Genomic DNA, 16005 nt, shown 5'->3' with positions numbered 1-16005 from the left:
TCTCCAGCTCTCATTTCTTCTCAGAGGAAGAGAACCGCAGAGGGGCCAGCGCCAACCCGTGGAAGCTGACCGGGGAGACCCCCCTGGCTGGCCTGGGTCCCGCCCTCCCGCAGGTGAGCCAGGCACCTCTCGCACCGCCCCGTCCGTGGGTTCCTGGCCCTGCTGCCAGGAACTGCCTGTGCGTCGCAGACGAGAGCTGGCAGGGTCTCTGTGTTGTCGGAGCCCTACAGACATTCCTGTTGCTGCTCTGCCCACACAATTCTGGGCTGGGGAGGAATGGAGACTAGACAGTTGTGGACCTTGGTTCTAAATGGCCGTCCCTCTCCAGGGCGAGGCTCGTCACTCTTTGGAGCCCTCAGCCGACACCCATGGCAGACAAGCCGTGGGGAAGGGGTGGGCTTTAGGAGCCATGAGATGGTCCAGGGAGACAGTGCCATTGCAGGATCGCTTTGGGCAAAATTGGTGGCAGCAGGATCTAGTGTGACACAAAGATCCCAATCCGGGCTTCAGGGACCTGCATCTCGACTCCGCCTGTGACCCCTCCCCCTAGTGCCACCTGTGGAGTCTTCCTCTCCCAGGCTCAGGCTTCCTCTCTGTGCAGCAGGCATCAGCCTCCGCTGAGTTTTCTAAGGCTTTTCACAGTCTGACACTGTGTCCTTTCCCGTCACCTCCCTCGGCCACCACCACATCCACTTCCATGGCTGGGAGAAGTCTGGCTCCCTGCGGCAAGGGGCTCCCCAGGAAAGGATCTGAGGGGGGTCCAGGGAGGCCCCCGCTTTCCCGTCTCAGTTTTCCTGACTTTCTTCTCTCTTGTGGGGTGTCCTGGGCTCCCTGGCACTAGGCGCAGCAGATGAGAGTTTCAGCCATGGCACCCACGGATCCCCATTTGAACCCTGGCTGTGTGTCCTTGATCAAGTTACAGAATCTCTCCCTCCAGGTCTCAGTTTTCTCACCTGCAAAACGGAGAGAATAGTTTTGATCGCACTGGATTATTTTGAAGATTAAACGCAATAGGGCAGGTCATGTCCTGACATGGTGCCTGGCACCTAGTAAACCTGCGGTGAGAGCTTTATCGTTATTATTGTTATTGCTGCTGCTGGGACAGAGGGCCGTCTGGGCCCGAGTGGGCAGCTTGGCGTGGCCTGTGCAGGCGGCCGGGAGCCCTGGCTTGAGCCCTCTGCCTGCACTCCAACCAGAAGACCTCCCGCTGCCGCGTACAGGCTGCCCAGCATGCACTGCGCCAGCACCTGGTGAGTCACCTGCGTGCACCTGCGTGCACACTTGTGGGCTGTCGCAGGGGTACGTGAGCTCCCACCGGGACAGCCCTCGGCCCTGTGCCCGCCCACAGCCCTCAGTGAACGGTAGCCCACAGCGTGGTGTCACTGCCACGAGGCTTAGCCACACCCGAGGCTGCATGGCAGGGCGATAAGGTTCAGGAGTCGGAAGACCTGGGCGTGAACTGGCTGGGGGCTTCGGGCAAGTTACTCACCCACCCTGATCCCCAGTTTTCTCCCCTGTATGAGCGACAGTAGCACCCCCTTCACAGGGCCATTTGGAGGATTAAAGGTTCAGCACAGTTATGAGGCTGGCACAAGCTGTCAGGATTGGGCTATGCCCAGATGGATTGTGTTCGGTCCGAATGGACTCCTCCCATGCTCCTACCCCCGACCCCACCCCTGCAAGCTCCCCTCTTTTTCCCGGGGGCCTGCACCCTGTCTCCACACCAGTGTGGAGGAAAGAGCCTTGATACCCATACTTTCTCTGCCTCCTGTTCCAAGAGCCTTCAGCTCCAGGCTGTGACAGGAAAACTCACAAGGAAGGGAGACACACAGGTTTTTTTGGTGTTGTTTTAATTAAAAAGAAAATAAGAAAACAACAACAACAACAAAAAACACTTTCCAGGATGTGCTGTGACGCAAGGTCACAGGCATGTAAAGTATATACAAAAGCAAGAAAAATCCTAGGAGCTGCACGCGGGGGCCCTGGGCGGCGGGAGAGGCCCTTCCACAGAGACTGTTTCTCAGGCGTTTATTTCTCCTGGGCCGTAAAAAAGGAAGTGCGGTCCAGCCTTGTTTCTCTTGGAAGGCTCAGCCGCCTTCAGCGCACTGGTCCATGACGTGCACACAAGAAGCTGGACTTTATGAGATTTCACAGGTGGGTAGCGCCAGGGTGGGGCTTTGGGGGTGCACCACTGCTCTCCCTGCCCTGCCCAAGGTTTTGGGGGCTGGGGACGTGATGCTCTCTTGGGGAGAAGCTGGACACTTGGCCCGGGCTTCTCTGCTGGAGTGGCAGCCAAAGGAGAACTCGCAGGTAAGTTGGGAGCCACAGAATAAGGACCTGGATCAGGATGAGACATGCCCGGGGCTGGTGCTAAATTCTGATGGACAACCAGAAGGCAGTGGATGTGCTCGTCCAATCAGCTTTCACACTGACCCTCCTTAGCCACTCAGTCAACTCCTCCATCGCTGCCTCCATTGGCCCAAACTTTGGGGCTCCCACAAGACTTGGCTCCTGGCTATGCCACTTACTAGTTTGTGTGACCCTGGGAAAGTTACTTAACTTCCTCGAGCCTCAGTTCCCTCGTCTGTTAGATGAGGAAGTTCATATGAACCCCACGAGGTAACTGGGAGCAGTCAGTGTGATCATGCCCTCAAAAGCCTAGTACAGCTCCCGGCACATAGTAAGTGTTCAATAAATGGCCACCTGTTTACTGTTACGCAGGCACCAGAATTCCCACTGCAGCGTTGCTGGCTGTGTTCGCAGAAGGTTCACACAGGGCTCTGTCAAAAGGCTGCGTTTCTCTGCACCTCCCGCGTCTGTGCGGGCAGTTCAGCGGTGTCGGGCCGGCCGCGGGGATGCTGGCGGGCAGCACCTCCACCCCCACCCCTCGGCCATGTCCAGCCGGCTCGGGAGCTGTCTGGTTCTAGACCTCGGTGCCCTCCCTGGGGTAGAGGACGCTGCTGTTCGTGTTGACGCTGTTGTAGAAATGAGGGCTGAACTGGTTGAGGACGGAGCCTCCGTAGCCGAGAGCGTTGGCGGGCACGGGGTTGGCCCATTCGCCGGCCGCCCCCGAGCCGCCGAGGCTGGTGAGCGGCGTGTAGGAGCTGAAGTGCACCAGGTTCTGTCCCGCCTTGTCAGCGGGCTCGGCGTTCAGTCCCGGCGCGGCCACGGGGCGGCCGGCGGGGCCCGACCCGCTCACGAAGGCGGTCATGGTGGAGAGGAAGCTGCTGAGGCACGGGGCGGGGGACGGCCGCTGCTCCGGGGAGCTGGTGGTGCCTGGGGAACTGCTGTCCAAGATGTCCTGGGCGTCTGTGGCCTTGGGGCTACCCGCCAGGAGACCGCTCTCCGCTTTCTCTGAGGCCAAGGAGCCCCCCGCCCCGGAGGAAACATCCGACTTTCTCTTCCTCTTCCTGCGGAAATTCCCGTTGTCGAACATCTTCTCGCAGTTGGGGTCCAGAGTCCAGTAATTCCCTTTGCCTGGCATGAAAGGGGAGAAGGTAAGTGGAGGGGCAGACAAGATGCTTGACTTCCACTCCTCCTCCTGTCCAAAGCTAAGAACAGAGGTAACGAACCCAGAAAGATGGAGAGCAAACGTCAGAGACCGAGAAATGGAGAAATTGCACAAACCCCTGGCCCCCTTGTGCTGGTGAGGCGTTTGGGGACCTCGGCGAGGCCCTTGGGGACCACAGCGAGGCGCTTGGGGACCGCAGCGAGGCGCTTGGGGACCACGAGGCAGAGGCGTGAGCCATGAAAGCGTTCACAGCGCGGGTCTCTTTAAGAAGTTCAAGGGGAACAGAAGGGGGTGGTGTGTCCACTGCTGGGGTGAAAGAAAACTAAGGAAAAATTTCAGGGCTCCTTAAACGTCCAGGGCATGGAGTCGAAAGGCGGACTTATGTCCTGGCTTTGCTCCTATCTGGCTGAGGGACTTGGGGTGAGCCTCAGTTTCCCAGCCTGCGAAGTGGACCCGTGGTACCTGCCCCTTCTTGCTGAGGCCGACTATGGTAAGGACAGATGCTGGACATGTGAAAGAAAGGGCTTTGTAACTGAGGTCTGTCCTGAGGTCAGGCCAGAATGCTGTCTGCCACTGTCCATCTCTCAGCCTGAGGATAAGATCAGTTACTGGATGAGAAGATGCAGAGAAGGGACAAATCATCCCGCCCTTGCGAGCCCCTATGTGGGCAGAGATGGGATCCTCTGCCCCGTATGCTGGCTTCCTGTGGTGGAACGAGAAGGGACCTTGATTCTGGAAAGCGGAGACATGAGGACTAAATACATTGCCCTGTGCATATCTCCGTATTTCAGAAATTCTCCGTGAGACAGAAGTGCACAGTCTTAGCGTCAGAGAGGGCTCTGCTCAGATTCACATTCCGGCCCCGTCATTTCCTCCGCGTCACCCCGGCCTGTTATTTTCCTTATCTGCAGGATGAGTCTCCTACAATCTACCCTGCAGGGGCGATTAAAGGAGGCCGGGTAGCCAGGGCGGGCCGCACGAGGTGGCCCTTAGTGGCTGCTCAACAAACACCCCATCCCCTCCCAGCAGCCCTGGGGTACACTTGGGCCTTTAGTCCATCGCTGCCCCCCACCACGCCTTCCTGAGTGAGGGCGGGGGATTCAGATGGACCCGCGTCACCACTGCAGAGCAGAGAGCCCGCGTCAGCACCCAACGCCTTGCATGCCTCACCCCGCGACCCCAGCCACATGCCCGCGGAGGGGATACCGTCACCATCCCCCGTTTTTCAGATGGGGAAACTGAGGCTCGGAGATCTAACCAATCCAAGGTCACTGAGTGGTCAGCGGCCCAGACAGGATGGAAACCCAAATCCGCCTCCAGGGCCCACGTTCCGTCCACTGCTGGCTCCCCTCAGCCCGCGTCTCGGGGGCTCAGCCATGTTCAGAACTTTCCCGAACGAGGTGTGGGAAGGATGAGGGGACCCCCCGTGGGGAGCGCCGGCCCCGTGCAGCACGCGGAGGGCTCGCGCGGCCTCCCGCCCCGCCGCGCCCCGGCGCCGGGACCTTACCCGGGTCGTCCTCGTCGCGAGGCACCTTCTTGAAGCAGTCGTTGAGCGACAGGTTGTGGCGGATGGAGTTCTGCCAGCCGGCCTTGCTCTTGTTGTAGAAGGGGAAGTTGTCGGCCACGTACTGGTAGATCTGGCTGAGGGTCAGGCGCTTGTCCGGCGCCCCGTGGATGGCCATGGCGATGAGCGCCGAGTAGGAGTAGGGGGGCCGCACCAGCTTCATTAGCTCCTCCTGCGACGGGATGGGCAGCCAGCCCAGGTCGCCGCCCCCCAGCCCGGGCACGCTGGGCAGCAGCTGCCTCTGCACGCCGCCGTAGGCCTGGGGCAGGAAGGGGCTGGCGCTGGGGCCGGGCAGGTAGGGCGGCGGGGTCATGGCCTGCCCGTTTAGCCAGAGGTAGGGGTTGGGGGTGGCCCCGTACTCGCCGCCCCCCTCAAAAGAGGGGGGCCGCTGAGGGCTGGGCACGCCCTGGGGGTGGAAGAAGTTCTCGTAGTAAAGGTTCATCTCGGGGGGCTCCTGGCCGATGCTGGGGAACTGGGGGCTGCAGCGAGGCGGCGAGGGAGCCGGCAGGTCGAAGGAGCTCATGCTGGGGCTGCGCTCAGGGGAGCCACCTGCGTGCCACCTGCACAGGGGAGCTGTCCCTGCAGGTGCTCAGCTTGCCCCAGCCTCTGACTTATACCCCTCAGGGCTTGGCTGGCGGCCCCACCCAGGGGCGGCCACCGCGGCGGACCCGCCCCCCTGTCCTCTGGCAGCCACCGGCCAACCCAGGGGAATGTTCCTGCCAGCCACATCGGGTCCGCTAATGACACTCGGACCGTGAAAACGGTCATTTCCTCCTTTATTTCTGCGTCCTCGTCTCTGCTCTTCCTGTCTCTTCCCCCTGCCCTGTTTGCCCCTTTCGTCCTCCTGCATTCTGTCCTTTCGCCCTCCGTCCCTTCCCTCCTCTCACATCTTCCCGCACTTCTCTCCTTCCTTCTCTCTATCCAGCCGCTCTCTGCTCACCTGAGTGTCTTTCCCTCTCGCTTTTCCTCCTGCTTTTCCCGTGGACGGCGCCACGTCTCCCTCCCCCGTATTCCCGGAGTCTGTTTCCGGCCCCTGCGTCTCCTCGCACTCACGTCCTCGCCATCTCTCCCTCCGCCGCTCCCGGTCTCTCTCTGCCTCGCATTCCCTCTGCATCTCTCCCCCATCCCTCTGTCCTGTCTTCCTTCCGCCCCACCCCGGACCCCTCGTTCTCTGGCCCTCACGCGCACTGGGTGAGACACTTTATCGAGGAGCCACATTGTTTGGTGTTTTGAGGTGAAGACACACTTTCTGGAGTTTCCAGGGAAGAACCTGGCTCTGGAGCATCAGGACAGCAGAAGAGGAAAATGACAGTGACAGATGACCTCCCGCCACGTGCACGTGCACGATGCACACACGCACGCACACATGCATGCACACACGCACACACATCCATGCACACATGCACACACGCACACACACGCACGCACACATGCACACACACGCACACACGCAGCACACACGCGCACACACATGCATGCACACACACACACACGCACGCACACACGCACACACATCCATGTACACACACGCACGCACACATGTACAAACACGCACGCACGCACGCACACATGCACACACGCATGCACACACGCACACGTGCACATGCATGCACACACTCACAACATGCACACGCACATACATGCACACACACCTGCACAAACATGCATGCACACATGCACATGTAATACTTGCATACATACACATGTGTCTACACGCATGCATACATACATTCACACACATCCACACACGCACACGCACATGCACACGCGTGTGCGTGCACACAGAAATGCATGCACACACTCACACTCATGCACACACACATACACACACATACACACATGCACACATTTTGCACATGTGCGTGCACGCACATGCATAGTGCAGGCAGACAGAGACTGGGCTCTACACAAGGCCTGGGGATTATTCCAAAGGAGCTGCAGGGCTCACGAAAATGAGGGAACGTGCACCGGCCAAGCCTCTCCTGGCTGCAGGGACGAGCAGGCTGCAGTTCCTTATCTGATCAAAGTCCTTTCATGTTTCAGCTCGCAGAGGCCCGAGAGCCAGGCCAGGAGGGGCGCCCTCCCCCCTCACTGCACCAGGCCCCTCTCCCGCCTCTGCCTCAGGCTTCTCCTTGCTTTGCGACCAGCCCCTCCCCTCTCTGGGCTCCATTCTCCCTGTGCAGCTTGGATATGACTTGTCCTGGCCCCTCGTCATCCCAGGACAGGCCCTCAGCTTGGCGGACGCGTGGTGGTCCCCCGTCAGAGGTCAGGCAGCTGTCCTCTGGACAGGCTTTTGTGGTAGCCTGAGACTTCTCTCCGGGACCAGCAGATTGGAAAGGAGTTCCAGGCGGCGTCTCTGGTCAGCACCCCCTTCCTGCCCTCTCCCCTCCATGACATGCTCCCCACCCGACCTCTCACTTCCTTCAGACACCTTATGTCCACTTCCTTCATCGTAGCATGTCTTTACAACTGAAGGAGGTCACTTGCTGTCCCAGCAGGACCTTATGTCCACTTCCTTCATCGTAGCATGTCTTTGCAACTGAAGGAGGTCACTTGCTGTCCCAGCAATAGGGGCGTCCCAGGGCGTCCCCCGCGCGGTCTCTGCTCTCCTCTGTGGCTGCATCGGGGTCTGGGGAAGCCTCAGTGCTGTGGAACAAATGTCCTTGGTGCCCAGAGGATGATTCGGGTAAGAGGGTGAGGAACTAACTGCCTGTCCCCACCAAGGAACAGCCAATGAAGGGTGACGCTGAAAGGGCCCGATTGCACTTTCTTTCCGAAGAGTAAAGCAAAGAGGCCACATTTTTGTTCAGAATGTCTCTCTGAGGCTCAAAGCACCGTCACATCTGAGCCCAACGCAGACCGGAGCCTTGTGGTTCACCTGGCAACTCCACTTCTGATCATCGATCCCACAGAATTAAACAGAGCAAAATGAGCCACAGGCCCGTCCACCACTGCGTTACTTATAGTTGTACCAAACTGTCACTAACCCAAATGTCCAACAATAGGGCATCTTTTAAATGCAACTCAGGTTATCCAAATGATGAAATGTTATGCAGCCATGAAAAAATAGATCGTGCAATATTTAGTGATATGGGAAGATATTTACGTTCTAATAATATTACTCAGAGAAACAGACTGCAAAATACTATAATTGGGGGGGAATAGAAATATATATTTATACATGTGTATGAAATATGTAAATATAAATACCAAACTGTCAATTATGATTTCTGCATGGAGAATTGAATGTGATTTTCATCGTCCTTTTTCTGTAGTTTCTGATTTAAATGATTAGAGAAAGGCAAACACACAGGTGACTTGCTTTTGGGGTTGAATATAAAAGGCCAGCAAGAAGCACCATAGAGATACAGCAGACACGGGCTCCGAGGTCAGGAAGACCCGGGTTTGATTCCCAGCTCTGCCGCTGAATAACTGTGCAAATCTTAACACATGGTTTAACTTTTTTGGCCTCGGTTTTCTCAGGTGAAAATGGGAATGATGCCACAATAAAACTCACGTGGTAGCAGTGCGCATTCACCAAGGGAGCAATGTCACTGGTGTGAGTCATTTCACACGGGGCACAGAGGCGCACTCAAAAAATACTAGATATTGTAAGAGAGTCAGTACGCCTGCGGTACGTGCAGTCCATCCCCGAGTTCACACCTCGTGAAGTAATTGTTCCCTTTGAGCTGGCTGTGGGCAGGGGCGGTGTGGCAAGTGGGTCGCAGTGAAGGAAGGGGGTGGGGACACTCCGTGCAGACACTGTATGAGGGACCCTGCCATCTGCAGCTGCCGGTCAGAGAGGCCCTGAGTCACATGCCAAGTTCACGCTGAGCAGGGTCAAGACCTGGTCTTTCGGCCCCCACGTCTGCCCTTTGCATATTGCTGGGGTCTCCTTCCTGAGAGGTGCTGTTTGAGGAACGCTCACCTGAGTCTCCCTGTCATACCTGGGCACTAGTTCTCTCTCCGGGGGATCAGAGGAAGCCTGGCCTGTTTTAGGAGAGGCTTTGCCCATGTGGAGCCTCTGGACCTCAGCATGTCACCACAGGGTCACGCCAGGGGTCCTCAGAGCATCCCCGAGGCCCTCAGTCCCGATTGTCATGAGCACCTCGGGTGCAGTCCTTGGGTGGGTGAGGGGAGCGACCTGTCCCGACCCCCAGGGCAGGTTGGGGAGTTACAGCCCGGGAGCTCCCTGGCCAGTCCCAGGGCCCCCGAGAAAAACAATCAGATGTCTCTAAATTATTTTAGGCGTTTTGAAATATCCCAGAAGTAGAAATCCAAACCTGAAAAGGTTTCCTGTTGATCAACCACAGCGAACAAAGCCAAAAGGTGGGCAGAAGAGGCCGAGCCCACCTGGGGAGCATAGGGCCGCGGTTTGCACGGCACAGTCCCGAGGGGCCTCCGGAGTGAGGAAGACCACAGATCCTGAGACTCAAATTGGGATACTTGGGATGAGGCGACAGGACATGAAAACGTGGGCACCGAGGTCTGGAGGGGCCGGGTTTCGATTCCCACTTTCGCTGTGTGGCAGCTGTGAGGCCTTGGCCGTGTCTCGTAATCTCACGAGGCCTCGACTGGCTCGTTTATTAAATGAAGCCGCACGTAGAACCTACTTTATGTGAATCTTGCAGGAAAACGTGATGGGATGTTCGTGAAGTGTAGAGCCCAGGATCTGACAAAAACGCCTGGTGACGAGGGTGACGATGATGAATGCGGGTCCCAGGGGCCGGGCACTGACAGGGAGGTGCTCTCTGGGGGGGAGACCGGCTTCCATCCTCCTCCAGCCAACGTTTCACATTCTCCCTCACCTTGGGAAGGTCTCACTATTTGGGGGCGAGAGGAAAGGCCTGCCGCTCTCCCGGGTGCCCAGCAGTCAGCTGGATGCATCGCCAGGTCTGGAAGGCCATCCTGGCTCAAGGCCTGAAGAAAGGGTGAATGTGCCCAGGCCCGCACCCAGACCACGGCCGGCCAGGGCCACTGCCGCTCGATGGCCAGGGGCTGGAGGATCGTGTGTGGAGCAGGCAGAGTGGGGATGAGGAACCAGAGACAAGAGAGGCAGGCGGCATCTGAACCGGCTGCTGCGGCATTGCGGGGCAGTGCGGGGAGCAGGGAGCTCAGGGCTGAGCCAGTCTGGGGGCCTCGGTCCACGAGAACAACTCGGAGAGCAACCCACGGTTCTGGGCCTCAGTTTCCTCATCCGTAAAAGGGGAAACGCAACGCCCTCCGAGGGTTGCTTTGAGGACTAAGTGCCAGGCCGAGCACGTGCTCGGTAAACGTCAGCTCTCATGGGGGACCCCGGAGCCCGAGGAGAGGGGAGAGGCTGGGAAGGGGAATCAGGAATTTGGGACGCGTTGGCCTCTAGCTTAAACTTTCTGTGCCAGTTCCCCAATCTGTAAAATGGGGATAAGAAGCCACAGTTTTTCTACCTACGGCCAGAAATAGTTCTCCGAGAACGGCCACGAGCTGTTATCTGGGCCTCCCGTCCTCCTGGGCAGAGCGTTCATGAGATCTGTCTCAGTGCTTCGGGTCCTGCTGTAGCCCTGGCTTCTCAGGCCCCAGCGCGGGCTTCCGGGATGTCCTCGGAGCTGCGGGCCAGGAGGCAGCGCTTTGCTTTTTGGCTTCTGGTTGAGCTGGCGTAACGTAGACCAATGGCGCCCTCTCGTGGCCATCTCTTTAAAAGCAGGGAACAGCTCGGAGACCGGGTGACGTTTCAGGACAGGCCACGGGTTTCTGAGACCCTGTAAGGCAGCTTCAAGGAGGAAATGAACTCCTAGAGAAACGAACACACCTTAGCTCCGCTGCGATGGAAATAGTGGGAACCGGGTTGGCAATGGGGCAGAATGTCCTAGAAGGCTTGCGAGGGGGGCGGCTGGGCTGGCCTAGTTCAAAACTGGTGCCTGCAGTTAAGTTTTCTGATGCCTCCGTGTTGTTTACCCCTGAGCCTCTGTTTGCTCATCCATGAAACGAGGATGGCACTGGGGTTGCCTCCTCGAAGGGCCGTTGCAAGGACCGGAGGACACAATGCGAGAAGGGCCTCTGAAGCGATGCTTGGCCCTTCTTATTCCTTCTTCATTTACTCAGCACATACTGATCGATTGTCTTCACAGTAGCAGTTCTGGGGTACGCAGGACAAGGTCGTAGTCACACAGCGTGGAGGCTCACACCTCGTGATTTTGCCATCTCTGTGCTGTGCATGCCATCTGATTTACTCACACTCTTTAAAGTGGCACTCGCTGTCACACGGCGCCCCCAAAGCTGGGGCTTTTAGCCTTTGCCCGAGGATCTGTTTCCTTGGGAACTAGATATGACAGAAAGGCAGAGGGCCCAGGGTTCAGAGGGAGCAGCAAACAGATGTGTTACAGGTAAGGGTACCTGGAGGGCAGAAGCAGCCTGATTTCAGATGCCGGGAAGGCCCTTTGTGACTCTGAATTTCTCTCCTACTTAAGCCTGAAAGTATGGAAAACAGAAAACTTCTACTCCACACTAGAGATAAAGCTAAAAAATGCCTCTCCCCTAGATCACACTAAAGTGTGAATGGCAGATATCATCTCTGTCTCAAAGGCAGAGGAAGGGAAAACACAAAGCGAGGAGGGGTTTGTGGGTGCTTAAAGAGAGGGTGACGGAGTGTCACGGAGGGGAGATTATCTGAAAGAAAACCAGGCTTCCAGTCAGGCAGCCTGATTCCAGATCCGGTCCTATTGGTCACAGCTGTGTGGTCTGGGATGGGTCCCTTAACTCTTAAAATGAGAGAATTGGATGAAATGATCTCCAAGGGTTCCTGAAAACTCCACATCAGGAAAGGAAAAGAGACATCCAGTAGATCCTTCCTCCATCCCCACCCCTCCGCCTCCCAGCCCCGCTCGCTAGGAGGGCTGAAGGCAAATGTGCACTTCTCCTTGACCTTGCTAATTGGTTTTGGATAGACCTTGCTTACAATAAGAGACCCACTAGGGGCGCAAGCAGAGCTGTGCTGGACATCTAGCCCCGGCCCCCTCCTTTGTCCTGGGTGCCGTCTCTGGCATTGTGGGAGAAACTTTCCGAAGGGGCATGGCATCTGCAGAGTCTGACACTGAGCTGAGGTCAAAGGCAGAAAGTGAATGAGGCTAGAAGTGGACAGAGCTGGCCGTGCCCCTCACGAGCTGGGTGACAAGGGCCCGTGGCAAACTCCCCAAGCCTCGGTTTTCACATCAGTGTGGCTGGGATCCTCCTGGACCGGTTTAACGATTTAAGGAAAGGATGCGTAATCTCAGTGCCTGGAAAATGACATCTATATTATTATTGTTCGTTATTGCATTGCTACTGGCATTGTTATTGCCCTGTAACCGGAGCACCGCAATGCTCCTGACAAAGTGCCAGGTGAGCCACCAATTCGATGACAGTCCTAATTAAAATAAGATTCAACTCTCATACTCTGTTGAAATAAGAACCCACAAGTTTCCCTTTTTGCTCCATTTCTATGAGAAAAGGGGGAAAACCCCAGGCCCCTTCAGACCTAAGAAAAAACTCACAAATACTGATAATTTTCAGAAAACGGAACTTGGAAATATTATTACCACATACTGTTGAGTGAGGAGATCAGAGTTAGGAAACCCTTGGAGGTTCAAGCAGACTTTCCCAGGATGTAGCAACCGTCTCCGAATCTGGGTGTTTTGCAAGAGAAATGACGTCTGCGGTTTCAAGGCACAGGATCGATCTACTTTCTGCCGTTGTGGGGAGAGGGGGAACAATTTCTTGTCCTTGCTGAGATTTTTCCCACTCCTAGCTGGAAGGGCAGACATTTTAAGGTCGATTAAACATTGGAGTTTTGTTAGTTTGGACTGAAAGAAAAAGCTGCTCCGACCTATAACCTGGAGAGGAAAAGGGCGGGACGGGAATGACAGATACAGTAAGGGACACACAGCTCCGAGGCCACACCTCCAGCCGTGGAGGTGCCCCGGGCACGTGACGGGGGTCGTCCAGCTGCTCAGTCTCTTGGGGATGCTCCTCTGCTCACGGGCACTGTCCTTGCTCCTTTGACAAGTGATTCGGCCAGATTCCAAGCCTGCAGGCACTGACCCGTCACCTTTGGGGATCCACGATGCAGCCCAAACCCCAACCACACCATAACGGGACTTTTAGGACTGTCGAGAAAATTGAAGCTGGACCAGCAACAGGTCTGGGGCTTGGTGAGGGGATAGGGGGGCCACCAGGAAGAAGCTGGGGTGCACAAAGGCTATGGGGACTCAGGATGTCCTGTGCACGAGGCTTGGTTAAAAGCCAAGCTTCCGCCTGGCTGCCCAGGTTTGAATCGCAGCCTTTCCACTTAGTGAGGGGCGTGGCCCAGGCCACCTTCTGCCTCTGTGCCTCAGTTTCTTCATCTGGGCAGCAGTCGTACCCACCTCCTGGGGCTGCTATCAAGATTAGGAAGGTAATTCCCGTCACGTCGATAACATGGTGCTGGTGACCGTTAGAGGTAGGTAAATGGGAGCTATTGTCATGATTGTCTCTCATCCCTCACAGTCTGCAGCTTCTAAGAAGGGAGCGTCTCCCCCAGGGGTCTCTCAGTGGCTCCAGCGCTGAACCCCACATGGCCGTGCACTTCAAATACACCCAGAATCGATTCCTTCCCAAATGGAGTCCTTGGCCTCGGCCAAGACCCCTTCCCTGCACAGGCCCCTGCTGGCCCGGGAGGGGGGCCTCGGTCCCCATCCTCAGGGCCTTGCGAGGAAGAGGTCTTCGCCTCCCCTGGGCCTCACCGGAGGAGCCTGGGGATTCTTCCAAGAAAAGCCACCACTTCTGACCTGGTGATGAATCCAAAGACTAGGCCATCATTCACTGGACCTCAGCCTTCTCTTTTCCTGACTCAAGCATTTGGTTGGGTGGTTCTGCCATTTCTTTCTGGAGGGAGACAGGTGTATGAAGCGATCCACCACGCAGATCACGCGAGGAAGATTCTAGAGGACTTTCTCGGCGTCTGTACACCCCAGCATTCAGCCCCTAATGAGCGGGCGCCATGGAGGAGATTCTGGGGGGGCGGTGTGAGCCAGGTGGGCAGGTCTGGTGTTGAAACTGGCTGGAGCCAGGCCCTCACCAACACCTCGGGGCTGGGCCTTCCCACCTCCCTGACGGTCTCTGGGGGCCACCTGCCAGGTCGTGGGACTCAGGGATTCCAGTGACTTCAGAATTACACGAGGCTAGCTCGAGCCACAGAACCACTTTTTTTTATTGTCAGTAAGAAACAGCAACACTTTGGAGATGATCAGCTAGGAAAAAACTAGTTGTATGAAAAAATGTGAAGTATGAAACTGTTAAACAAAAATAAAATAAAAGAATATTTAAAAGGCTTTTCTATGAAGGGCTAGGACTTAGAAATGAGACAAAAACACAGCTCCTTCTGCCTAAGAAGCTGGGTTGTAACGGGCGGGCCCGGGGCGCCGGGAGCGCATGCGGCGGAAGCGTTCACGCGGGCTCCTCGCGCAGCCCCGCATCCGGGGCGGGGCGGCCTCACCCACCACCGGGGTCGCTTGTCCCCGGTGACGCTGGTCTGCTACCAGTCAAGTTCTGGGGTCTGGCCCAGCCTGCCTCCTCTGTCCGAGTGAAGGCAGCTGACAGGAGGTCCTCCCTGTTCTTTGAGGCATCGATGTCCCACGGTCCCTCTGCTGGAAACGCCCCTCCCCGGCTCCCCACGCGCAGCCCTGGTCAGCAGCGGCTCACAGGTCAGAGGGCAGTGGGTCGGGGGTCTGCTTGCCCTCTTCGGCGGATTTGCTGGCCAGCTTTATGGAAAAAGAGAAGAAAAAGCACAACCTCAAGATGGGGTTCTCGCATGCACCCAAGTGGGCTCCCCAGTTCCAACCACGAGGACCCTAAACGGGCCCCTGCCCAAAGTCCCACGAACGTGTCCACCCTGACCGTGCGCATGGCGAGACCGGCGGTACCCTCCCAATGGTTAGAGCATGGCCTTGCCGCTCAGGCACTCGTGAGCTTGGACGAGCCACGCGGGAGCCTCACGAAGCCCGCACAGGGCGCGGGTCGGGGGAGGGGGCGCGCGGGACGACGTTTGGACGGGCAGCTGGGGTCCACTCGCTGCCCTTGCGATTATCACAGCAGCAGAGTTCTGGTTTAATAACGCCTTGAGGATCCGAAGTGTCAAGTGCCCCTTTATTTTGAGCAAAGACTGACAAGTGACAATAGCAGACGGCACTCGAACAGTCGGGACTGGGAAACTAACTTTTAATTAGTAGGATTTTGCTATATGAATCGAACAGGAAAACTCTTCCAAAAAATTACAAAGTGCTTTCAGCTTCCAAAGCAGCTGCCTGTCCTGGCTGATGGGCCAACAAGGGGCGATCCAGGCAAAAGACAGTTACAGGCTCTGAGTCCCAGGCCCCAGCCCCCTTGCACAGCCCAGCTGGGGTCAGCTTGCTCAGAGGGGAGGCCAGGGCCCAAGAGGAGAACTGCAGTCTGGCATTGCTGGCTAGTGTCCCAATGCTGGGGCCCCTAACCACACCTCCTCAGTGACCACATGTGTGTGTGTGTGCACGTGTATGTGTGTATATGCATGTGTGATTGTGCATGTGTGCGCATATGTGCATGTGTGCGCATATGTGCATCTGTGCACATGTGTCTGCGTGTGCGTGCATGTGCGTGTCCATGCATGTGCGCGCATGTGTGCACGTGCATGCACATGTGTGCAGGTGTCTGCATGCGCATGCATGTGTGTGCTCGCATATGTGCATGCATGCATGTGCGTGTGTGTATGGATGTGTGCATGCACATGTGTGCATGTGTGTGCGTGCATGTGTGCATGCATTTGTGCTTGTGCCTGCATCTGTGTGTATGTGCATGCATGTATGTGTGCATGTGTGTATGTGTATGCATGCGAGCATGCACGCACATACACGGACGCACATACACGCGCGTGTGTCTGCACGTGCGTGTATGTGCGTGCATG

At 56.9% G+C, this 16005-nt stretch overlaps 2 protein-coding genes across 3 annotated transcripts in view; both read right to left on the bottom strand.

The window, feature by feature from the left end:
• Window positions 1-2923: 2923 nt before the first annotated feature.
• FOXI1 (forkhead box I1) lies at window positions 2924-5651 on the bottom strand. 2 transcript variants are annotated; one of them, XM_006906500.1, is made up of 2 exons: window positions 5019-5651; window positions 2924-3477 (listed from the first exon to the last, which is right to left on the bottom strand). In XM_006906500.1, exons 1-2 carry the CDS (start codon window positions 5596-5598, stop codon window positions 2924-2926), a joined length of 1134 nt encoding a protein of 377 aa, XP_006906562.1. In that variant the 5' UTR covers window positions 5599-5651. The 2 variants fall into 2 exon arrangements, with proteins under 2 accessions (XP_006906562.1, XP_006906563.1); XM_006906501.1 differs by having other exon boundaries at window positions 2924-3207; window positions 5022-5651.
• Window positions 5652-14263: 8612 nt separating this feature from the next.
• Window positions 14264-16005, bottom strand: part of DOCK2 (dedicator of cytokinesis 2) — a 367177-nt gene continuing 365435 nt past the window's right edge. The window contains exon 52 of the mRNA XM_006906499.2: window positions 14264-14827. Coding sequence (XP_006906561.1) covers window positions 14765-14827 — 63 coding nt within the window. The 3' untranslated portion in view covers window positions 14264-14764. The remainder of the gene's footprint in view (window positions 14828-16005) is intronic.

Source organism: Pteropus alecto, unplaced genomic scaffold, assembly GCF_000325575.1.
Source record: "Pteropus alecto unplaced genomic scaffold, ASM32557v1 scaffold40, whole genome shotgun sequence".
Lineage (NCBI taxonomy): Eukaryota > Metazoa > Chordata > Mammalia > Chiroptera > Pteropodidae > Pteropus > Pteropus alecto.
This window is presented reverse-complemented; position numbering and strand designations above follow the sequence as displayed.

What these genes read in the sequence shown, in the direction of transcription:
- FOXI1 (XM_006906500.1), bottom strand. Translation starts at nt 5,598, where the DNA reads ATGAGCTCCTTCGACCTGCCGGCTCCCTCGCCGCCTCGCTGCAGCCCC. An exon ending in TCGCGACGAGGACGACCCGG is followed by an intron (nt 3,478 to 5,018) that starts GTAAGGTCCCGG and finishes CTTTCATGCCAG; the next exon opens with GCAAAGGGAATTACTGGACT.